General features: G+C 49.1%; 1 protein-coding gene across 6 annotated transcripts in view; it reads right to left on the reverse strand.

Moving 5' to 3' along the window:
- The window catches only part of c26h2orf42 (chromosome 26 C2orf42 homolog), a 28365-nt gene extending 7650 nt beyond the window's left edge, over positions 1 to 20715 (reverse strand). Inside the window, exons 1-6 of one of the 6 annotated variants that reach the window (XM_038785249.1) lie at positions 20581 to 20709; positions 15721 to 15854; positions 12071 to 12119; positions 6260 to 7125; positions 4551 to 4667; positions 3190 to 3291 (exon numbers count right to left, since the gene is read on the reverse strand). In XM_038785249.1, the coding sequence (XP_038641177.1) occupies positions 3190 to 3291; positions 4551 to 4667; positions 6260 to 7097 (1057 nt within the window). In that variant the 5' untranslated portion in view covers positions 7098 to 7125; positions 12071 to 12119; positions 15721 to 15854; positions 20581 to 20709. Of the gene's footprint in view, positions 1 to 3189; positions 3292 to 4550; positions 4668 to 6259; positions 7129 to 12070; positions 12120 to 15720; positions 15855 to 20580 lie in introns of all 6 variants that reach the window. The other 5 variants (XM_038785251.1, XM_038785252.1, XM_038785247.1 and 2 more) reach the window with 5 other exon arrangements.
- Positions 20716 to 25207: the final 4492 nt, after the last annotated feature.

Consider the following 25207-nt stretch of genomic DNA (forward strand, 5'->3'; position numbering starts at 1 on the left):
GAAATTGGATGGACAGGGATGGATTAGTGGGATGGTACTAACTGGACTGCTCGACGGAGGAGCCAGCATGGGCTTGATGGGACGAATGGCCTCCCACGTCAAGAGGCAAGAGGCCAAAATTGGAGGAGCACAGAGTTGGTGCAGAATGGCAGTGGGAGGGCTGGAGGCTGAGAAATGCTGTATTGAGTACTGGGCGACAATGTAGATCAGCGAGCAGGAGGATGACATATTGCTGCAATCAAATTCTCCAGCGAGGGTATAATTACCTAGGGCGGAATTCTCCGGGAATTGGCGAGGCGGGCAGAAACGGCGCAGTGGAGTGGCGGGAACCACTCTGGTCTCGGGCCGCCCCAAAGGGGCGGAATCCTCCACACCTTCAGGGGTTAGGACGGCGCCGGAGTGGTTTGTGCCCCGCCAACTGGCGTGGAAGGCCGGCTGGTGCGGCGCCAAAGGGACTCCGCTGGCCGGCGTGGGTCCGCGCATGCGCGGGAGCGTCTGCTGACGTCATCCCCGCGCATGCGCAGGGGAGGTTCACCTTTGCGCCGTCCTTTGCGGAGGCCTACACGGCCGCTGCGTAGGAATAGAGTGCCCCACAGCACAGGCCCGCCTGCGGATCGGTGGGCCCCGATCATGGGCCAGGCCACCGCGGGGGCACCCCCCGGGGCCAGATCCCCCCCCCCCCCCCGAACCCCGAAGGCTGGCCATGGAGCTGGGTCCCGCCGGTAGGGACCTACCTTGATTTATGCCGGTGGGACCCAGAAAAACAGGTGGGAACTCGGCCCATCGCGGGCCGGAGAATCGCCGGGGGGGGTGGAAGGCTGCTGACCAGCGCAGCGCGATTCCCGCCCCCGCCAAATCTCCGCCGCCGTTGAATCCCACCCCTAGCTTGTCCATGCTGCCCAGTTTCAATCACTAAGCTAGATCCACTTGCCCACATTTGGCCCATATCCCTCTATACCCACCCTGCCCATGTAACTGTCTAACTGCTTTTCAAAAGCAAAATTGTACCCGCCTGTCCCACTGCCTCTGGCAGCCCGTTCCAGATGCTCACCACCCTGTGTGTGAAGAAATTTCCCCTCTGGTCTCATCTCCCCTCTCACCTTTAACCTTTGCCCTCTAGTTCTAGACTCCCATACCTTTGGGAAAAGATGTTGACTATCTACCTTATCTATGCTCCTCATTATTTTATAGACCTCTAGAAGATCACCCCTAAGCCTCCTACGCTCCAGGGAAAAAAGTCCCAGCCTATCCAGCCTCTCCTTATAACTCAGACCATCAAGTCCTGGTAACATCCTCGTAAATCTCTTCTGCACTCTTTCTAGTTTAACAATATCCTTCCTATAATAGGGTGACCAGAACTGAACACAGTATTCCATGTGTGGTCTGACCAATGTCTTGTACAACTTCAACAAGACGTCCCAACTCTTGTATTCAATATTCTGACCAATGAAACCTCGCATGGTGAATGGCTTCTTCACCACTCTGTCCACCTACGACTCCACCTTCACGGAGCGATGAACCTGTGCCCCTAGATCTCTTTGTTCTGTAACTCTCCCCAACTCCCTACCATTAACTGAGTAGGTCCTGCCCTGAGTTGATCGACCAAAATGCAATCTATCTCATTAACGTCCAACCATGCGGACAACACAAGGGCAACTTTTGAGATAGAATGGTGGGCGGTGAATGCCAAAAGCTCCAGTATTCCGGATTAACATCCGTGTTTGCAGAGCGGCGATGATTCCTGCAGAACCAGACGGCGCTAACATTGCCAAGACCCCAGGGTAATCCTGGAATGCCCAGGAATAATTAAGGATCGATGTCCGACACATTGCTGTAAGAAAACTAGGCCAAAACATAAAATAAATCCAAGGGCCACCAAACAAGGGAACCATCTTCTTTCAACACTTTTCATTTTATTAGTTGTTGTGTGAGTATTGGAGATAGATATGGAAACAGTAAAGGCTGCTTAATCTGGGTAGGGCAGTTGGAGGTCACATGTTGAAACCTTGAGGGGTACGTCCAACGAGAGTTGGCAGCCTCGCTTGGAGCTGCCTATTACAGCATTTGAGTCACTGACTCAATGCACATGTGCTTTTGGAAAGATGGGGTCGCCAGAGAAACAGTCACCAATGCGCAAGTGTCAAATTTAGCTTCTGAGCACACTCCTGCGAAGATCCTAGGGCCATTTTACTATGATAGAGGTGCTCTATGGATGCAAGCAGTCTCTGTTGAGATAACGCACCTCCTCAACTCCCCAAACTGCACACCCGTTGCCGTAGCTCCTTTATCAATGCTTGCAATGGGCTTCCGAATGATCACGTTAAGGGGGATACTTATTATGGGAAACAAATCTGAGGCCTTCCTGCCCGAGTGACGGCTTGCAATACTGGATAAAGAAACCTGTCTGTCTCACGTCATGTCCTTCCCTTACGGAAGAGTGTAGAACGAGGGGACACAGGTGAAAAATAAGGGCTTTCTCATTTAAGACTGAGACAAGGAGAAGTTTCCCCCCCCCCCCCCCTCAGAGTGCCATTAGTCTTTGGAATTCTCTACCCAGGGAGCAGATTTTTGACCGGCGATCGAGGGTCATGGAGGCAGACAGGAAACTGGAGTCGAGGTCAAAATCAGATCAGCCTCGATCTGATCAAAGGGCAGAGCAGATTCGAGGGGCGGAATGGCTCCCTCCTGCTCCTATTTCTTGTGTGCTTCTCTGCAGTGACTATTTCAGCTGCCTGTCAGCATCGTTGACGGTCAATCGCTCCACAGGAGGGGGAATGTGACAGTCGCAGTCTGTTTCCTCGCCAAAGCTATCATAAATTACCCGGTTGCAAAATGTTTTTTTTTAAATGACAAATTATTTTATTGACACCAACAATTAAGGGACCGTTCTATGTAAAATTACTGGGCAAATTAAAACCATAGAATCCCTACAGTGCAGAAGGAGGCCATTCGGCCCATCGAGTCTGCACCGGCTCTTGGAAAAAGCACCCCACCCAGGTGCACGCCTCCACCCTATCCCCGTAACCCAGCAACCCCACCCAACCCTCAGGACCCTAAGGGACAATTGTAGCACGGCCGATCCACCTAACCTGCCCATCTTTGAACTGTGGGAGGAAACTGGAGCAGCCGGAGGAGGGAAATCGACCCTTTAGCAAAGCTAAAAACTTTGCAAAAACACCTATCATTCACCATTGAACTGGTAATGCATGGTCTGATTGATGCGTTCGGTGACACTGGCAAGCCAGTCCTGAAATGACAGGCTCACTTGGGATTCATCGATCGGTTGACTCACTGAAAGAGAGAGAGAGAGAGAGAGAAGAAACGGTCACTATGTAGGCATAAGTCCAGGTGAGCTGCTGCACCAACAGACAAAGACATTTAACGTTCATCTGGCTGTCTTTCTTGTGAGGGCGCCTTCCCTTCCGCAGGAACATGAGGCACTCTCACACAGCCTTGGGAACTGTCTACAAACAAGTAGACAAGAGGTGCAATGAGACGGCACCTTCAGGAAGGCAAATCATACAGCACCCAAATGGTAGAGAGTGGCCAAAAGGAGCAACTGAGGTCAGAACCTTTCTCACGTGCCAACGTGCGTCTTGACGCTGTGCATCCAGAAGGGGGCACGTCTCTTTGAAGAAAGACAATGTGCATTCTACTCTCGCAGAGACTCCGCCTTTTTAAAAGATAAATTTAGAGTATCCAATTCTTTTTTTTCCCCCAATGAAGGGGCACTTTAGTGTGCACTCTACCTGCACATCTTTAGGTTGTGGGGGTGAGACCCGCGCAGGCACGGCGAGAATGTCTCCACACGGATAGTGACCCAGAGCCGGGATTGAACCCAGGTTCTCAGTGCCGTGAGGCAGCAGTGCTAACCACTGCGCCACTGTGACGCCCTGAGACTCGGCCTTTGTGAACTTCTCAAAGGTTTGGTTTGGTAAATCAGGGTTTAATCCGGGCAGCCAGCATGTGGGATTGACAAGAGGGATTTATTTAACAGAACACAAAGTCTGCCCACAGCAGTGACTATTTACACTTCACAGCCCCCTCAGTTGGGACAACAACATGCCGGTCCCTTCTTGGGCCGGCTTCTATGCTCGCTCTTACAAGGCCCATCTGGGTGGGCCTCCACCCACTCCCGGGGAAGCTGGTATCCCACTAGCCCCACGCGGAGATCGATTATGGGTGGGCCTCCACCTGTGCGTGTTTGAGGCGCTTGGATCACCAACAAGAAAAAGGACTGACAAGTTTGAGAGCACAAAATTAGCCCTCATTCAACGTGATCTTTTATTGTTCGCAGGACAGGGGTACAGCTTGCAAGGTCAACACCTATTGCACATCTCTAACTGCCCTCAAAAAAATTGTGGCGAACCATTCATGTTAGATAGGGAGATCCTGGGTTTTGACCCAGTGACGATCAACAAATGGAGATATAATTTCAACACGCCCCTGAGAATGGATCTGTTTCCCTCCCATCTGGGCCAGCTCTCAGCCCGGAACTGTTCAGTTCGCACATAAAGACAAATTTCTCATAAGGCTCAGTGACAGCTTACCAGTTATGTCGTCCTTTTTCTTCTTCCTTGCTTTCGAAACTGCACTCACTGCAGCCTGGGATGTGGGATCCTGGGGATAAATTGCCAGCAACTGTGTCTCAGTGTTCGCCTGAAGACCTGGTTTAAAGAAATTAAAGAATCACAGTTAAGGGGAAGTTGGAGATGGACTCAATTCTGCTGAGCTACACTTCTACAGCGCTGTTTCTTTTGTTGTATTTGAAGTGCCCAATTATTTTTTTCCCAATTGAGGGGCAATTTTGTGTGGCCAATCCACCTACCCGGCACATCTTTGTGTTGTGGGGCTGAGACACGGGGAGGATGTGCAAACTCCACACGGACAGTGACCCGGGGCCGGGATTGAACCCGGGTCCTCAGCGCCGTGAGGCAGCAGTGCTAACCACTGCGCCACCGTGCTGCCCTTTTACAGAACTGGGTTTTGAAGACTTGTGTTTGCATAACACCATTCCCATCTCCAGGGTGTTCCAAAACCCTTCAGGGTCACAGAGTCAGGAGCGCTTTCACTGTTGTAATGTGGGAAGCTGGGCAGGCAAATCATGCACAGCAAGCTCCCACTAACGGCCATGTGATAATGATCAGATACTCTGTTTTTGGATGTCGGTTGAGGGATCGATTTTGCCTGGCTCGTCTCTGAATAGCTACCGGGGTGGATCTAATAATAATCTTTATTATTGTGCATGTCCACAGATCTTTGAAAGTGGCAACACAAGTGGACAAAGCAGACGGAATGCTTGCCTTCATTGGGCGGGGCATCGAGTATAAAAACTGGCAAGTCATGGTGCAGTTCGATAGAACCTTGGTAAGGCTGCACTTGGAATATTGCGCACAATTCTGGTCGCCACATTACCAGAAGGATGTGGAGGCTTTGGAGAGGGTGCAGAGGAGGTTTACCAGGATGTTGCCTGGTCTGGAGGATGTTAGGTATGTGGAGAGGCTGAATAGACTCGGACTGTTTTCATTAGAAAGACGGTGGTTGAGGTGCGACCTGATAGAGGCCTACAAGAGTATGAGGGGCATGGATAGAGTGGATGGGCAGGCACTCTTTCCCAGGGTGGAGGGGGTCACTCACCAGGGGGCATAGGTTTAAGGTCCGTGGGGCAAAGTTTAGAGGAGATGTGCGAGGCAGGTTTTTTTACGCAGAGGATGGTGAGTGACTGGAATACGTTGCCAGGGGAGGTTGTGGAAGTAGATACATTAACGGCGTTCAAAAAGCATCTCAACAAACACATGGACAGGATGGGTAGAGAGGGATACGGCACTAGGATGTGTTGAGGGTTTTGACTGGTACAGGCTTGGAGGGCCAAAGGGCCTGTTCTTGTGCTATATTGTTCTTTGTTCTTGTGACAAGTAGGCTGGCATTAACACTGCAATGAAGTTATCAATGAAAATCCCCGAGTCGCCAAACTCTGGCACCTGTTCGGGTACACAGAGGGAGAATTCAGAATGTTCTATTCACCTGAAAAGCACATCTTTCGGGACTTGTGGGAGGAAACCAGAGCACCCGGAGGAAACCCACACAGACACGGTGGGAATGTGCAGTGACCCAAGCCAGGAATCAAACCCGGGACACTGGCGCTGTGAAGCCACAGTGCTAACCACTGTGCAGACGGTAAAAGAGTGCAGCTTCCAGTCTGATAGCTCAGTGGTCTGAAAGTTCAGTCAGTGCATAACGCCGTTTAACTCATACTTACCAGGTCGCCTGAACCTACCGGTGGAATGGAAGTTGATGAAATAGGAAAACTCCTGCCCCAGCTTCTCGTCGCTGGCAAAGGCGCAGACACAGGCGTAGAAGTGAATGCATCGTTTTGGCGACTCCTCCTTGATGGAGCCCGGTTTGCTGGCTTTGAAAGCCTGGCAGGAGCAGTAGAATTTGCGCTCTGTCACACCTTTCATCCTCGCCTTCTCGTGGAAGGAGACGTGCAGGAAGCCCAAGCTGTGCTTGGTGCTGGCTTTGCACTTCACCACCATGATGCTCTTGGTGATCCTCTGCACCAGGGGCCCGCTCGACTCGGTGGCCAGCGTCCATATGGCCTGCTTGGTCTCGCTGCTCACCTGGAGGGAGTTCAGCACCGAGCTCTTCAGAGTGTGCGGGGTGGCCTCCAGGTGGCACTCCGTGGCAAGCTTGACGTGCTGGCACTGATACTCGGAGGCTCCTTGCGTGGATACTTTGAAGCAGGTGGGGACGAAGCAGCGGCCGGTTATGTGGGTAATGATGGTGCCGTCCACTGTCTGAACCGCCTCCGACGTGCCGAGTTCCACAAAGCCCCGGTAGTCGGGTCCACGGTCTCGAAGCCTCACCGAGTAGACCTGCGAGGCCGACCCAGTGACTATGCGAACAGCGTCAATGCTGGGCAGCTGCTTCCGCACGCCATCCCTAAAGACAGCTCCGCAGCTCTTATTCTTGCAGCTCAGTCCACGGGTGCCATTGATCGTGCCGCACTTGGGGCACTTCTTGATGCCCCGGAGAGTCGGCTTGCCTAAGTCGGCCAGGAAAGCCAGGGTTTTCGTCCTCTCTGGGTGTTGCTCCATCTCTCATGGGACTGGCCTCGTCAAAGCCCTACTGGAGAGGAAAGCGGGTTAAGTTTGTCAAATAAGCATGGCAAAATATGAAAGGATCACTGTGCACACCACAAAGAGAGGCAGCTTGCCTCCGATGGAATACAATGTGGAAAAGTGTAAGGTTATGCACTTTGGAAAGAGAAATGGAGGCATAGACTATTTTCTAAATGGAAATCAGAAGCACAAAGGGACTTGGGAGTCTTTGTTCACAATTCTTTTAAGATTAACGTGCAGGTTCAGTCGGCAGTTAATATCGAGAGGGCTAGAATACAAGAACAGGGATGTGCTTCTGAGGCTGTGTAAGGCTCTGGTCAGACCCCATTTGGAGTATTGTGAGCAGTTTTGGGTCCCGTATCGAAGGAAGGATGTGCTGGGCCTTGGAAAGGTTCAGAGGAGGTTCACAAGAATGGTCCCTGGAATGAAGAGCTTGTCGTATGAGGACTCTGGGTCTGTACTCGTTGGGAGTTTAGAAGGATGAAGGGGGGTCTTATTGAAACTTACAGGACAGTAAGAAGTCTTACAACACCAGGTTAAAGTCCAACAGGTTTGATTCAAACACGAGCTTTCGGAGCGCAGCTCCTTCCTCAGGTGAATGGCGAGGTATGTTCCAGAAACATTTATATAGACAAAGTCAGAGATGCTGGACAATGCTTGGAATGCAGGCATTTGCAGGTAATCAAATCATTGCAGATCCAGGGAGAGGGATAATCACAGGTTAAAGAGGTGTAAATTGTCTCAAGCCCGAACAGTTGGTAGGGTTTTGCAAGTCCAGGCCTGATGGTGGGGGGTCTCCACATCATCTCCACGGCATCTCCACATCAAACTTACAGGATACTGTGAGGCCTGGATAGAGTGGACGTGGAGAGAATGTTTCCACTTGTAGGAAAAACTAGAATCAGAGGACACCATCTCAGACTAAAGGGACAATCCTTTGAAACAGAGATGAGGAGGAATTCTACAGCCAGAGGGTGGTGAATCTATGGAACTCTTTGCCGCAGAAGGCTATGGAGGCCAAACCACTGAGTGTCTTTAAGAGAGATAGATAGGTCCTTGATTAGTAAGGGGATCAGGGGTTATGAGAAGGCAGGAGAATGGGGATGAGAAAATATCAGCCATGAGTGAATGGCGGAGCAGACTCGATGGGCTGATTGTCCAAATTCTGCTCCTATGTCTTATAGACATTAACCACCATTAGCGCAATGAAGAGACAGCGATCAGATCTGAAGAGGTTAATTTTGGAAGTGACTATCAGCTCGAGGTCAAGATAAAGATAACTCTCGGCACTTCCAGTCCCACCTCAGTTGACCGCACCAGTACAAAGTGTGCACGAAATTTGGCATGTTTGCATTTGGTCTGATGCGTGCAAGACACAAAACTTTGACGACCTGTCTCTTTTCAGCAAGATTTAATTCGATGCCACTGACAGCCTCTCCTTAATAAAAAAAAAGGCTTGACATGTATCTCAAACAATATTTCAATAAAAGCTTGATGTTGGAAGTTGTGGGACCAGACGACAGTCCTGTTAGGACGGTAATGACATTTAACAAGGGGAAACAGGAAAACATTTGAACAATGGAAGAATGGTTGCTCACTGTCCCAAAAGCCACGATGGTTAAATGCCATTTCAGTTGACGTTAATCTAAAGTGACTGTGACACAAGCCATCGGGGACCTTCATATATATATTGGATGCCTTTAAAGATTTTCTGGAGTTTTATGTGAAGAAACAGCAAAACACAAATTTATTTTTCCCAAAAATTGGAGGGAGGTTGCTTCAGAGTGTTCAGTTTGGCAGGATATCAATGGCTGAAGCAGTGAAGCACACAGTATACCGTTCCATTTGCTGTTACCTCCACCAGGTATACTCTCTGAGACCATTGCGCTGCCCCATTTTAGCCTCTTGCGCCTCCCCCATTTCACAAGTGGTCGTGCCTTCAGCAGACGAGACCCTAAGTGCTACAATCGCCTTCCTAAATCTCTCCACCTTTATTACACTCCTTAGAATCTACCAATTTGGCCCAGTCTTTAGTCATTCAAATCTTTAAAAAAATAAATTTAGAGTACCCAATTCTCTTTTTCCAATTACGGGGGCAATTTAGCGTGGCCAATCTACCTATCTTGAACATCTTTGGGTTGTGAGAGTGAGACTCACGCAGACACGGGGAGAATGTGAAAACTCCACAAGGACAGTCACCCGAGGCTGGGGTCAAATCCGGGTCCTCGGCTCCGTGAAGCAGCAGTGCTGACCACTGCGTCACCGTGCTGCCCCTGGTCATTCAAATCTAAGTGACTTGCAATTATTTAACAACCCGTCCCGCCAAATGACTTAAATCTTGCTGAAAAGAGACAGGTCGCCGAAGATTCTTGTCTTGGACTCATCAGAATAAATTTCAAATGATCACAGCCAGTTAGACGGCAGTCGCTTTGCCAACCAACCCTTTCCCCCTCTCGCATAAATGGTTGTGATCGTTGGGAAATTTGAAAAGAGAGACGTGTTGCCGAAGCTTTTCCTTTTGGGCTCATTGGGACAAGTATAAATTGTTGTGATAGTTTGAAATTTGCCATTTTTGCATTTGTCCTGTTTCTAAAAAAAAAAGAATTTTTATTGGAATTTTTGAAAAATATATGTCAACAAAACAATAATAACAATAACAATAATAGTAATAAACACCCCCCGGCACCCGTAACAACGCATATAACAAACCCCCCCACCCCCAATAAACAACAAAATAAATTAACAATAAGCAAATTAACTTAAGCACTATTCCCCCTAAACCACCCCCCCCCCCCCTCGGGTTGCTGCTGCTGATGACCTAGTACCTTATCGTTGAGCCAGAAAGTCGAGGAAAGGCTGCCACCTACTAAGAACCCTTGTACCGACCCCCTCAGGGCGAATTTGACCCTCTCCAGCTGAATGAATCCCGCCATGTCATTAATCCAGGTCTCCACGCTCGGAGGTCTCGCATCTTTCCACTGCAGCAATCCTCCGCCGGGCTACTAGGGACGCAAAGGCCAAAACTCGGCCTCCTTCGCCTCCTGCACTCCCGGCTCCACCCCAACCCCAAATATTGCGAGCCCCCAGCCTGACTTGACCCTGGATCCCACCACCCTCGACACCGTCCTCGCCACCCCCTTCCAGAACTCCTCCAGTGCCGGGCATGCCCAGAACATATGGGCATGGTTCGCTGGGCTCCCCGAACACCTGACGCACCTGTCTTCACCCCAAAGAACCTACTCATCCTAGAACCGGACATGTGGGCCCTGTGCAGCACCTTGAACTGGATGAGACTAAGCCCATGTCCCCTCCTCAATCTGCTCCCCCAGCTCCACCTCCCACTTAGCCTTCAGCTCCTCTACCGACGCCTCCCCCACCTCCTGCATTACCTGGTAGATGTCAGACACCTTCCCATCCCCGACCCACACCCCCGAAAGCACCCTATCCCTTACCCCCCGCGGGGGCAGCAAAGGGAACCCCTCCACCTGTCGCCTAGCCAACGCCTTGACCTGAAGGTATCTGAACACATTCCCAGGGGGGAGCTCAAACATCTCCTCCAGTTCACCAAGGCTCCCGAACCTCCCGTCAATAAACAGGTCTCCCAACTTCCTAATGCCCGCCCTGTGCCACCCCAGGAACCCGCCATCCATGTTCCCTGGGACAAACCGGTGGTTCCCCCGCAGTGAGGCCTCCATCGAGCCCCCCACTTCCCTCCTGTGTCGCCTCCACTGCCCCCAAAGTTTGAAGGTAGCCGCCACCACCGGGCTCGTAGTGTACCTCGTTGGAGGGAGCGGCAGCGGCGCCGTTACCAGTGCCTTCAGGCTCGTGCCTCCACAGGACGCCATCTCCATCCGTTTCCATGCTGCCCCCTCCCCATCCATTACCCACTTACGTACCATCGAGACGTTAGCCGCCCAATAGTACCCAGAGAGGTTGGGCAGCGCCAGCCCCCCTCTATCCCTGCCCAGCTCCAAAAAGACCCTCCTTACCCTCGGAGTCCCGTGCGCCCAAACAAATCCCAGAATGCTGCTGTTCACCCTCCTAAAAAAGGCTCTCGGAACGAAAATGGGGAGGCACCGAAACAAAAACAAAAACCTCGGGAGCACCGTCATTTTAACGGACTGTACTCTACCCGCCAACGACAGCATGTCCCACCTTTTAAATTCCTCCTCCATCTGCTCCACCAACCTAGTAAAATTGAGCTTGTGCAGAGTCCCTCAGCTCCTAGCCACCTGAACCCCCAGATACCGAAAACCCCTCACTGCCCTCTTTAGCGGGAGCCTACCAATCCCCTCCTCCTGATCTCCCGGGTGTACGACAAACAGCCCACTCTTGCCCAGGTTCAATTTACTTCCCGAGAAACTCCCAAACTCAGCAAGAATCTCCATCACCTCCGGCATTCCCCCCACCGGGTCTGCTACATACAACAGCAAGTCGTCCGCATACAGCGACACTCGGTGCTCCTCCCCACCTCGCACCAAACCCCTCCACCTCCTCGACTCCCTGAGAGCCATGGCAAGAGCCTCAATTGCCAGCGCAAAAAGCAAGGGGGACAGGGGGCACCCCTGCCTCGTCCCACGGTGGAGCCTGAAGTACTCGGACCTCCTCCCATTTCGTTTGTCCTGTTGAATGCAAGGTAACACTTTTCATCAACATTCAAGAAGGATAGTAAGCGAGCCAAGGTAATATAAAATTGCAAATACGAGTTCGATGCTCTGGAGAAAATAAACAATTGAGTAATGTTTCTTCCAATTATTTGAAATCTAGCAGGCACAGAACTGCATTTAGTTCCTACAGCATATTGCACTTTGTACTGATGCCAACGTCCAGAGCAAATATTGAACAAACTCAAAATCTCTATTGTGTCTATTGTAATAGTTATCATTTACGCTGCACATTTATGCCAACACTTTATTCTTCCGCTGGAATATTTTAATAAGACTACCCACCTTCTTGATTTTTCTCCTGCTTGCTCTTCCCATATTTTTGACCAGAAGTCTACAAAAAAATTACAAATCACAGACAGTTAAACAATTCTTAAACACAAGGGGAAACTTTAACTTCAGTCTTACACCTTCACGATAAATATTCCAACCAAGCAACTCCAATTCAGTTCAAAGGCCACTTATAAATAAAGTTAACAGGCAGATTACTTGCTTATCTCCGTAGAGATGTTTTGGAAAGAGAACTTTTCAAGAGCAACCTGAAAATTCTTCTGTCCTGTCAGAAGACTGCTCAACCCGTTAGCATTTGACAATGCTGCTATTAAACTTAAAAAATTCTAGCAGAATGCAAAACTACAGACAGACCTGGCTCCTCCCATTAATTTAATCATCTGTATCCCACTAAGTTCCATCACCTGCTTAGCTAGGACTACAAACAGTCCCTCATAAATTGTCTACACTCCAGGGAATCTCCAGCCCGCTATAGGTGAACAGGTAAATGGTTAAAATCAATCATGAGGCGGCACTGTGGCGCAGTGGTTCGCAATGCTGGCTCACGGCACCGAGGACCCGGGTTCAATCCCGGGTCACTGTCTGTGTGGAGTTTGCACATTCTCCTCGTGGCTGCGTGGGTCTCAACCCCACAACCAAAAGATATGCAAAGTAGGTGGATTGGCCACGCTAAAGTGCCCCTTAATTGGAAAAAAATAGGGTACTCTAAAGTAAAAAAAACAATCATGACTTCACCTTTTACGACTTAATTGCAGCTGTAGCAGTCAGTCTGAATAATTTAACCTAAGTTATTTAAGAATATCACTGCAACAAATATATATCTTAACTCGGACTTTAAAAAAAAAACCTCACTACAAAGATATAAAATACAACATATACCTATATGGCAATTTTTTTACATTCATCACAGTACTATGCTAGTGTTACTCAAACCCCATTTCCCTACCCTTTCCCTGCACTATTTTATATTCATTCTCTTTAAATACTTATCAAAACCCCTTTAAAAATATTCTAACACCTGCCCCAACTCCTGGGGTGAAGCATTCCTAGTTACAATAAGACTCTTGCTAGTTTACTTTTATTTTCGAACTGTAATCCCCTATCTCTGTCAGTTCACCTACACTCATCGTAAAATATCTTACCAGGGTGTACAAGTCCATCCAGAGCTTTGTCCCTCCCTATCACCATGACCATCCTTGCCACCACCAACTCTACAGTCCTCCAAGATCTCTGTGAACATTTCACCTTATGGGTAAAATGAAGAAATAGAAAAGGATTTCTGACTGTAGAGGGAGTTGTGTACAGACCCAAAGGTGGCAACCGTGAAATGGCAGAATGTATAAATGCAGAGGTTGGATAAGTATAATTGTGGTTGCTGGAAAGCAATCATCTCAGCTCCAGGATATTGCTGCAGTAGTTCCAAGGCCCAGCCACCTTCAGCTGCTTCATCAATGACCTTCCCATCGCAAAGCCAGAAGTGGGGATGTTCGTTGATGATTGCAGAGTGTTCAACACCATCCCCGACTCCTTAGATGCTGAAGCAGTCCATTTATAAATGCAGCAAGACCTTGACAATACTCAAGCTTGGGCTAATAAGTGGCAAGTAACATTTGTGGCACACAAGTGCTAGTTGTTGACCTTCGACTTTCAACGGCCTTATCATCACTGAATTCCTTAATAACATCCGGAGAGTAACCACTGACCAGAAACAGAACTGAACCAGCCATATACATACTATGGCTAAAAGAGTAGGTGAGAGGCTTTCAATTCTGTGATGAGTTGTTCACCTCCTGACTCCCCAAAGTCTGCCCACCATCTACAAGTCAGGAGTGTGATGGAATACTCTCCACTTGTCTGGACGAGTGCAGCTCCTACAACACTAAGAAGCTCAATACCATCCCAGTTTATTAAGCAGACGAGCAGGTCAGATAGGAAGCTAGGGAGTTGCTTAAGTCTGTTCAGGAAAATTTTCTGTGACAATGTGTTCTGGAGGCAACCAGAGGGCACGCCGTGCAAGGTTTGCAATGATTCATGAACCAGGTTTAGTTAACAGTGCATCAACACTGACTAAATAGCATTTGATTATCTATTTCAATACCTTCTCCATTCGACCAGTGTCAGTTTTTGTCTGAAAATGAAAATCGCTTATTGTCATGAGTAGGCTTCAATGAAGTTACTGTGAAAAGCCCCTAGTCACCACATTCCGGGGCCTGTCCGGGGAGGCTGGTACGGGAATCGAACCGTGCTGCTGGCCTGTTTTAAAAGCCAGCGATTTAGCCTGGTGAGCTAAACCAGCCCCTGCTCTGCTCTGATGGAGCAGATTGCCATTTGTTGGGTGGGAACCCCTTTTGAACGTCCTGAATTCCTAAAATGGTACTAAAGAATGCAAGTTCTTCCTAGTCGTAAGAACTAGAACACAAGAACTAGGAGCAGGAGTCGGCCATCTGGCCTCTCGAGCCTGCTCCGCCATTCAATCAGATCATGGCTGATCTTTTTACGGACTCAGTTCCACTTACCCGCCCGCCCTTAATTCCTTCACTGTTCAAAAGTCTATCTTTGCCTTAAAAACATCCAGCGAGGTAACCTCAACTGCTTCACAGGGAATTCCACAGATTTGATTTGATTTATTGTCACATGTACCAAATAAAAGTGAAAAGTATTTTTCTGCGGCCGAGGGAACGTACATAGTACATACATAGTAGACAAGGAGAATAATCAACAGGGTACATCGACAAATGGTACATCGACAAACAGTGATTGGTTACAGTGCGGAATAAGGGGCCAAACAAAGCAAATACATGAGCAAGAGCAGCATAGGGCGTCGTGAATAGTGTTCTTACAGGGAACAGATCAGTCCGAGGGGGAGTCGCTGAGGAGTCTTGAAGCTGTGGGGAAGAAGCTGTTCCTATGAATGGATGTGAGGGTCTCCAGACTTCTGTATCTTCTGCCTGATGGCAGGGTCTGGAAGAAGGCAATGCCTGTGTGGGAGGGGTCTCTGATAATGCTGTCTGCCTTCCTGGGGCAGCGAGAGGTGTAGACAGAATCAATGTGGGGGTGACAAGATTGTGTGATGCTTTGGCCTGAGTTTACCACAGTCTGCAATTTCTTGCGATCTTGGGCCGAGCAGTTGCCATACCCAAGCTGTGATGCAGCCGGATAGGATGCTCTTTATTGCACATCTGTAGAAGTTTGTGAGAGTTGATGCAGACATGCCAAATTTCTTTAGCTTCCGTAGGAAGTAGAGACATTGTTGTGCTTTCTTGACTGTTGCATCGACGTGAGTGGACCAGGACAGATTGTTGATGATGGTGACCCCCAGGAACTTAAAGTTTTCGGCTATCTCCACTTCGGAGCCAATGATGCAGACGGGAGTGTCGTGCTGCACTTCCTGAAGTCGATGATCAGTTCCTTGGTCTTTCCGACATTTAGAGAGAGGTTGCTTTTGGTACACCATGCAACCAAGTGATCTATCTCCCTTCTGTAGTCTTGGGTGAAGAAGTTCCTCCTCAACTCAGTCCTAAATCTGCTTCCCCTTATTTTGAGACTATGCCCCCTAGTTCTAGTTTCACCGTAGTGGAAACAACCTCCCTGCTTCTATCTTAATTATTCCCTTCATAATGTTATACGTTTCTATCAGTACCCACCCTCATTCCACTCAATCTCTCCTCATAAGTCAATCCTCTCAACTTCGGAATCAGCCGAGTGAATCTCCTCTGCGCTCCCTCCAGTGCCAGTACATCCTTTTTCATGTAAGGAGGCCAAAACTCCTGATAGAAGTCTGCAAGATTATGAGGCACACGGACAGAGTGGATAGTCAGAAGCTTTTTCCCAGGAAGGAAGAGTCACCAAGGGGGGGCATAGGTTTAAGGTGCGAGGGGCAAGGTTCAGAGGATATGTGCGAGGGAAGTTTTTTTACACAGAGGGTAGTGGGAGCCTGGAACTCGTTGCCGGGGAAGGTAATGGATGCGGATGTGATAGTGACTTTCAAGGAGCGTCTTGACAAATACATGAATAGGATGGGAATAATGGGATATGGTACCCGGAAGGGTTTCAGTTCAGACGGGCAGCATGGTCTGTGCAGGCTTGGAGGGCCTGTTCCTGTGCTGTAATTTTCTTTGTACACAGTACTCCAGGTGTGGCCTCACCAGTGCCCTATACAGCTGTAACATAACCTCCCTGTTTTTAAACTCCATCCCCGAGTCAAATGATACTCTGACCCCATTTCTGCTATTTGACTCCCTGTAATGACACTGAAACTCTTAAGGTTTAATGTATATGTTCGTACATCCCCATTACACTGCATTATTGACAATCATTATTGGCAATATGCGCTTGTAAAACAGCATATCCCGCCTCGCCAGTGAACCAGACTGAGGGAGAATTACTGGTGTTGAAAATGTTCTAATGGTTAAAGTTTGATTTCTGATATGACCAAATACCGTATTTTGTTCCTTAATATGGTATGTGGCTGAACTTTGTCCTTACAATGCCTAGACTTGCAAAAGAATGGAGTTCTCCATTCGAGAACTTACATTTATATAGTGCTTTCATGGTCTTCAAAATGATGAGGGCCATGGACAGAGTGGATAGTCAGAAGCTTTTTCCCAGGGTGGAAGAGTTAATTACTCGGGGACATAGGTTTAAGGTGTGCGAGGGAAGTTTTTTCATACATAGGGTTTTGGGTGCCGCTGCCGGGGAGGTGGTGGAAGCAGGTACGATAGTTTAAGGGGCATCTCGACAAATACATGAGTAGGATGGGAATAAAGGGATACGGACCTGGGAAGTGTAAAAGGATTTATGTTCGAGGGGCAGCATGGTTGGTGCAGGCTTGGAGGGCCAAAGGACCTGTTCCTGTGCTGTACAGTTCTGTTCTTTAGTGCTTCCCAAAAAGCTTTACACCCAATGACTACACTTTAAAAAACATTCTTCAATGTTGTACGGCATTTAAATCAAAAAGAGGAAGGGCTGGACAACCTAAGCAGGTCTGTGGAGAGAGAATGGAGCTCATGTTTTGAGTCTGGACAACGCTTAGGGGTCAAAGCTGTGTTTGTATAATGCCTTTCACCTCACAAGCACCCCACCCACCCAGCCTTTGGCACTCCAGAGGAACTTTCGAAGGGCAGTACTTCATGGTCAGGCATAGGGAATATGGGAGCCAATTTGCGCAGTGAGCTCGTTCAGTGTCAACGAGGTAAATGACCAGAGAAATAGAGAGAAAAAATGCAAAGCCACCATCATATGGCGGGCACGGTGGCACAGCGGTTAGCACTGCTGCCTCACAGCTCCAGGGACCCGGGTTCGATTCCGCACTCGGGTGGCCGCCAGTGTGGAATTTGCACTTCCTCCCTGTGTCTGCGTGGGTTTCCTCCGGGTGCTCCGGTTTCCTCCCACAGCCCGAAGATGCGCAGGTTAGGTGGATTGGCCACGCTAAATTGCACCTTATTGTCCAGGGATGTGCCATTTGGGTGGGGTTGCGGGGATAGGGTGGGGAGTGAGCCTGGGTAGGGTACTCTTTCAGGGGGTGATCTGGACTCGAAACGTTAGCTCTTTTCTCTCCCTACTGATGCTGCCAGACCTGCTGAGATTTTCCAGCATTTCCTCTTTGGCTTCAGCTTCCAGCATCCACAGTAATTAGCTTTTATCAATTGCCCCTGAGCGTCCAAAGGTTAGGTGGGGTAGAGGCCTAACTCTAGGTAAGGGTACCCTTTCACAGAGTCAGTGCAGACTCGAGTTAAATGCCTCTATTAGCCCCCGGGATCCAGACCGGATGAATAACAAATAGTCAGGGCAGCACGGTGACGCAGTGGTTAGCACTGTTGCCTCACGGCACCGAGGTCCCAGGTTCGATCCCGGCTCTGGGTCACTGTCCGTGTGGAGTTTGCATTCTCCCCGTGTCTGCGTGGGTTTCGCCCCCACAATACTTTTCGTCAGTATTCACTCAGGAAAAAGATAATGTTGTGGAGGAGCATGCTGAGACCCAGGCTATTAGAATAGATGGCATTGAGGTGCGTAGGGAAGAAGTGTTGGCAATTCTGGACAAGGTGAAAATAGATAAGTCCCCGGGGCCTGATGGGATTTATCCTAGGATTCTCTGGGAAGCCAGGGAAGAGATTGCTGAGCCTTTGGCTTTGATTTTTATGTCATCATTGGCTACAGGAATAGTACCAGAGGACTGGAGGATAGCAAATGTGGTCCCTTTGTTCAAGAAGGGGAGTAGAGATAACCCCGGTAACTATAGGCCGGTGAGTCTCACGTCTGTTGTGGGTAAAGTCTTGGAGAGGATTATAAGAGATACGATTTATAATCATCTAGATAGGAATAATATGATTAGGGATAGTCAGCAAGGTTTTGTGAAGGGTAGGTCATGCCTCACAAACCTTATTGAGTTCTTTGAGAAGGTGACTGAACAGGCAGACGAGGGTAGAGTAGTTGATGTGGTGTATACGGATTTCAGTAAAGCGTTTGATAAGGTTCCCCACGGTCGGCTATTGCAGAAAATACGGAGGCTGGGGATTGAGGGTGATTTAGAGATGTGGATCAGAAATTGGCTAGTTGAAAGAAGACAGTGGTGGTTGATGGCAAATGTTCAGAATGGAGTTCAGTTACGAGTGGCGTACCACAAGGATCTGTTCTGGGGCCGTTGCTGTTTGTCATTTTTATAAATGACCTAGAGGAGGGCGCAGAAGGTTAGGTGAGTAAATTTGCAGACGACACTAAAGTCGGTGGAGTTGTAGACAGTGCGGAAGGATGTTGCAGGTCACAGAGGGACATAGATAATCTGCAGAGCTGGGCTGAGAGGTGGCAAATGGAGTTTAATGTGGAGAAGTGTGAGGTGATTCACTTTGGAAAGAATAACAGGAATGCGGAATATTTGGCTAATGGTAAAATTCTTGGTAGTGTGGATGAGCAGAGGGATCTCGGTATCCATGTACATAGATCCCTGAAAGTTGCCACCCAGGTTGATAGGATTGTGAAGAAGGCCTATGGTGTGTTGGCCTTTATTGGTAGAGGGATTGAGTTCCGGAGCCATGAGGTCATGTTGCAGCTGTACAAAACTCTGGTACGGCCGCATTTGGAGTATTGCATACAGTTCTGGTCGCCTCATTATAGGAAGGACGTGGAAGCTTTGGAACGGGTGCAGAGGAGATTTACCAGGATGTTGCCTGGTATGGAGGGAAAATCTTATGAGGAAAGGCTGATGGACTTGAGGTTGTTTTCGTCAGAGAGAAGAAAGTTAAGAGGTGACTTAATAGAGGCATACAAAATGATCAGAGGGTTAGATAGGGTGGACAGTGAGAGCCTTCTCCCGCGGATGGAGGTGGCTAGCACGAGGGGACATAGCCTTAAATTGAGGGGTAATAGATATAGGACAGAGGTCAGAGGTAGGTTTTTTACACAAAGAGTGGTGAGGCCGTGGAATGCCCTACCTGCAACAGTAGTGAACTCGCCAACATTGAGGGCATTTAAAAGTTTATTGGATAAGCATCTGGATGATAATGGCATAGTGTAGGTTAGATGGCCTTTAGTTTTTGACTTCCCATGTCGGTGCAACATCGTGGGCCGAAGGGCCTGTACTGCGCTGTATCGTTCTATGTTCTAACCCAAAGATGTGCAGGGTAGGTGGATTGGCCACGCTAAATTGCCCGTGTTGGAAAAAATGAATTGGGTACACTACATTTATACAAATAAAATGACGAAAAGTCGAACGGGTGTGGAGTTTGCACATTCTCCCCATATCTGCTGCGTGGGTCGCACCCCCACGATCCAAAAGGACCTGCAGGGTAGGTAGATTGGCCACGCTCATTTTTAGTAATTAAGTACCCAAGTACTTTTTTTTGTCCAATTAAGGGGAAATTCAGCACGGCCAATCCACCAAACCTGCACATCTTTGGGTTGTGGGGGCGAAACCCACACAGACACAGGGGGAGAACGTGCAAACTCCACACGCACGACGTGGCCAGGCTAAATTGCACCCTCAATTTGGAAAAAGAAAAGAGCGAATTGGGTACTCTAAATTTATATTTGAAGTAATAAAATCTCAATGGGAGTGGAGTTTGCACGTTCTCCCCACCGTGTCTCACCCCCACAACCTAAAAAGATGCTAAATTGCCCCTTTATTGGGGGGAAAAAAATGAATTAGGTACTCTACTTTTATATTTGACACTTATAAAGCCCAATGGGGTTTCTGGGATGGAGGTCAAAGCTTCAGAGCAACTGGAGTCAAGGGATGGGTGAGGGAGAGAGGGGGAGGGGTGGGAGGACCACACATTCATTGACAGGCGGACACGATCCCGCCCCCAACACCAGCCCCCATTGGCGCAACCCAGAGAGGGGGCGGGGCGGGCACCGCGACGCCGCGATCCAATTGGCCGGCCCGGCTGTCAGTCAGGCGCGTCGGCCCCGCTCGGCGACCGTTCGTTGACGAGACGGGAAAAAAAAGCCCCCGCGGGCGTGCGGCCGCTTCGACCACAACGACGCGATTTATAACAGCCGGAGAGGCTCACCTCCCTCTCCGGGGTTTCCGGGGGGGCGGGACGATCCGTGCTCCCTCCCCCACCCCGCTCAAAGCCGGCACCCGGCCCTCAGACGCGCCGCCATTCCGCCTTACAAAAACCTCTGGGCGCTGCACTGTAACGCCGGCTCCGATTGGCCGCCCGCGGTCACCTGCTGGAGGGCGTGCCTTCCCCTCCCCGCGGGGCATTGTGGGAGATGTAGTCTTCCGCGCCGCCCCTCCCAACGCGTGGAATTGTGGGGACTGTAGTTCTCCGCGCCGGCCTGACGCAGCTCCCACTGCGTGGCATTGAGGAGGTAGTTCTCCGCCCTGGCCGCTGGCGGAACTACAATTCCCAGGATGCCTTGCCCACACCAACCCAACACCTCAAGCTCTTTGCTAAGTTGGCCACTGCCTCTGCAAGACTGATGGGGGGGGGGGGGGGGGGGGGGGGGGGACAACACTTTAAAAACATTCCACTGTTTATCTTTTTTTAAATTTAGAGCACCCAATTATTTTTTTTCCCCAATTAAGGGGCAATTTAGAGTGGCCAATCCACCTAACCTGCACAGCTTTGGGTTGTGGGGGTGAAACCCACGCAGACACGGGGAGAATGTGCAAATTCCACAAGGATGGTGACCCAAGGCTGGGATCGAACCTCAGCGCCATGAGGCCCTGTGCTAACCACTGCGCCGCATGCTGCCCAACCTTGCCTTTAAAGCCCTTCCAATAATCGATGAGTCAAGGATAAACTCCATCAGATTGGGAATATATATCTTTTTAATAAATTTGAAGCGCCCAATTCTCTTTTTTCTCCAATTAAGGGGCAGTTTAGGGTGGCACAGTGGTTAGCACTGCTGCCTAACATGGGTGGCACTGTTGCTTCACAGCTCCAGGGTCCCAGGTTCGTTTCCCGGCTTGGGTCACTGTCTGTGCGGAGTCTGCACGTTCTCCCCCGTGTCTGCATGGGTTTCCTCCGGGTGCTCCAGTTTCCTCCCACAGTCCAAAGATGTGCAGGTTAGGTGGATTGGCCATGAAAAATTGCCCCTTAGTGTCCAAAGGGATTGGGTGACGTTGCTGGGTATCACGGGACGGAGGTGTGGGCTTAAATGGGGTGCTCTATCCAAGGGTCAGTGCAGACCCAATGGGCCGAATGGCCTCCTTCTGCACTGTAGGGATTCTATGGAAGATACTTACCTGGCTGAAGCTGATGGGTTTGTCGTAAATTATTGAGTTGGTCAGGATGAGCAGCAAGAGATAATGAGCAGGTGCTTTTATGGATTGGATGTGACTAGTGGTGACCTGCAATGGACCAGAACTATCAATTGAGATTTTAAGGTGGAAAGCTTCATGTCCAAGTTTGTCAATAACAAATCCAGATGGCACTGTATGTGACATAGAGGGGTGCAGACAATTACAAAGAGCTATTAAACGATTCATTGAATGTTCGCAACGTTGGATTTTAACGTAGGCAAATGTGACGTCATCTTTTTTGGACCCCAAAGGGTGGGACTTCAAAAAAGCAGGAACACTGGAATTGTTTAAATGTTGGCAATATTTTGAATCTTTGTGCGCATCAAGGCCATTATACAATGCCCGAATTTTAGTGCCCAAAAGTGAATGCAGTATTCCAGATGGGAAACCTGAACGTAACCAACGGCTCCAATTTTCCATGCCCTAAATTGTGTGCTCAAAAAAGAAGAGTGGTGTTCAAAGTTAGAAAGTCTGGTAGAGGCCAAACTGTGATCAACTGAGCCAAGCTAACACAGCGGGTCAACTTATCTCGACGTGTTCCAAAAGGAATTAAAATGTAGAGTATATTGAACTGACACATACCGATTGCCGAGCTCCCAGCTGCTGGGTATCCAAATGCACGGATCGCAAAAACTACACACGGGTACAGCGAGTAATTAGGAAAGCTAACAGATCATGTGTGAGAGGAATTGAATATAAAGGGTATGCTCGAGTTATTCAGGGCATTGGTGAGACCACATCTGTATTTAAGGAAGGGTGTGGACGCACAGGAAGTAGTTCAGACAATGTTTACTAGATTGATACCTGATTGTCTTTTGAGGAAAGGTGTTGCTTCTCTTGTGCAGGGCAGTGGAGAGACCACATCTTAAGTACTACGTGCAGTATTGGTCACCTTACTTGGGGAAGGATGTAGATGCATTGGAGACAGTTCAGAGGTTTACTCAATTAATATCTGGAATGGGAGGGTTGTCTCCGGAGGAAAAGCTGGCCGTGCTGGGTTTGTATCTGCTGGTGTTGAAAAGAGGCCAGAGGCAACATGATTGAAACATTAGTGTGGCACGTGGTTAGCACTGTCGCTTCACAGCTCCAGGGTCCCAGGTTCGATTGCCGGCTTGGGTCACTGTCTGTGCGGAGTCTGCACATCCTCCCCGTGTCTGCGTGGGTTTCCTCCCACAGTTCAAAGATGTGCAGGTTAGGTGGATTGGCCGTGTTAAATTGCCCCTTAGTGCCCCAAAAAAAGGTTAGGTGGGGTTACCGGGTTACAGAGATAGGGCGGAGGCGTGGGCTTAAGTAGGGCATCTTTCCGAGGGCCAGTGCACACGATGGGCCGAATGGCCTCCTTCTGCGCTGTAAATTCTAGGATACAAGATCCTGAGGGGTCATGACAATCCTGAGGTGTGGTGACAAGAGTCAATTTGGAGAGGGTGCTTTCTATTGTGGGATAAAGTAGTACTAGGGCACCCCTGTCTAAAAAGGGGTTGCCCATTTCGGACATAGACGAGGAGAAATATTTTCTTTTAGGGTGGCAAGTTGTGGAACTTTCTTCCTCCAAAGGCGATGGAAGAAGCGTCTTTAAATGTTTCCAAGGCCCAGCAAGATAAGATTGTTGATCAGCAAGGGGGTGAAAGGTTATCGGGGCTGGGCGGGAGCTGAGGTTACAATCAGATCAGCCATGATCTCATTGAATGGAGGGTAGGAAAGAGGGCTGAATGGCCACTCTTGCTCCTAATTTCCATGTTCCTACGAACTGGCAATGTTGCTGAAGCAACGCACCCGGATACTATTTCTCTCTTCCAGTGTTTGCACCCACCAGGACCACAAAGGGTCACCAATTTGTCTCCGGCTCCCATTATAATAGGAGGAGGTCATTCGAAGATCAAAGCTCCACCATTCAACCAACTATGCCCATAGGATTATACGGAAGTGTGCAACAAATTCCTAACTGCTGTCACACTTCTTTCCTGCCTTCATTGACAAAACTATCCCGCTCATATTAGAACTGTTGGGATCCGTCAAGTGCAGGCAGTAGTTAGCACTGTTTCTTCACTGCACCAGAGTCCCAGGTTCAATTCCCAGCTTGGGTCGCTGTCTGTGCGGAGCCTGCACGTTCTCCCCGTGTCTGCATGGTTTACCTCCGGGTGCTCCAGTTTCCTCCCACAAGTCCTGAATGACGTGCTGTTAGGTGAATTGGACATTCTGAATTCTCCCAGTGTACCCGAACAGGCGCCGGAATGTGGCGACTAGGGGATTTTCACAATAACTTCATTGCCTACTTGTGACAATAAAGATTCTAAAAGACGCGCTAACTTTTTAAAAAGTCATTCCACATTTTCTCACGAAGGCTCGGATGATGCTTCCACTAATGGCTGCACCCTCAAGCCCCCTTAACCTCCACGTGCAGGCAACGGATTATCTTCCACGCTCTTCGGGAAGTGATCCCGTTGAGGAACGTCACAGCCAAAACTGATGCTGACCAAACAGCTCACCAATCTGCACAGAGTTTAACACTTTTGGTGGAGGAAGTTGGAACTCCCGCAAGGTCAAATGCTGTTAAGGGGCAAGGACAGGTTGCACAAGGACGTGAACAAGGGTTGAAACGGAGGGGCAGAAGACACTTTCTGGAAACATATAAAGGCACCGAAATGCTGCCGCCATAGGTTTCCACTTGATGGGTAACGTCAATGGAAAGGAGGTCGCAGGTGGGCGAGGGATCAACAAAGCATTCCTAGTGACAGCAGGAGCAAACGCAGGGAGAGATATATACATCTTTGGACTGGAAACAACAGCCTCATTAAAAAAGCACAAACCCTGTAAAGTGCAGGGTCATCTTGCATTTATTTTTCGTAAAAGAATATTCAATCAGGATTTTGCAATAAATCTGATTATCTTTAGAGAAAATTACCGAGTAAAATGTCAACCAGCACGGGTATAGGGGGAGATACTAACTAGTCAACCTGCCAGTTATTTCTTTTAAGTGCCTAAACTTCCAGGGATCCTTTAATAGCTTGCATTTATATATCAATGTCAACCGAGCAAAATTTCCCATGATGCTGCTCAGAAGTGTCATCAGAGCAAATCTGACACACCGCCACGTGAAAGATTAGGTCAGGTGATCATAGATTTGGTCAAGCCACTACAATTTGAGGAGTCGCAAAAAAAAAGGGTGGCACGGTGCTGCAGTGGTTAGCACTGCTGCCTCACGGCGCCGAGCACCAGGGTTCGACCCCAACCCCAGGTCACTGTCCGTGTGGAGATTGCACATTCTCCCCGTGTCAGCGTGGGTCTCACCCCCACCACAACCCAAAGAGATGTGCAGGGCAGGTGGATTGGCCGCGCTAAATTGCCCCTTAATTGGGAACAAAATAATTGGGGACTGCAAATTTAGA

This window comes from Scyliorhinus canicula, chromosome 26 (genome assembly GCF_902713615.1).
Source record: "Scyliorhinus canicula chromosome 26, sScyCan1.1, whole genome shotgun sequence".
NCBI classification, from domain to species: domain Eukaryota; kingdom Metazoa; phylum Chordata; class Chondrichthyes; order Carcharhiniformes; family Scyliorhinidae; genus Scyliorhinus; species Scyliorhinus canicula.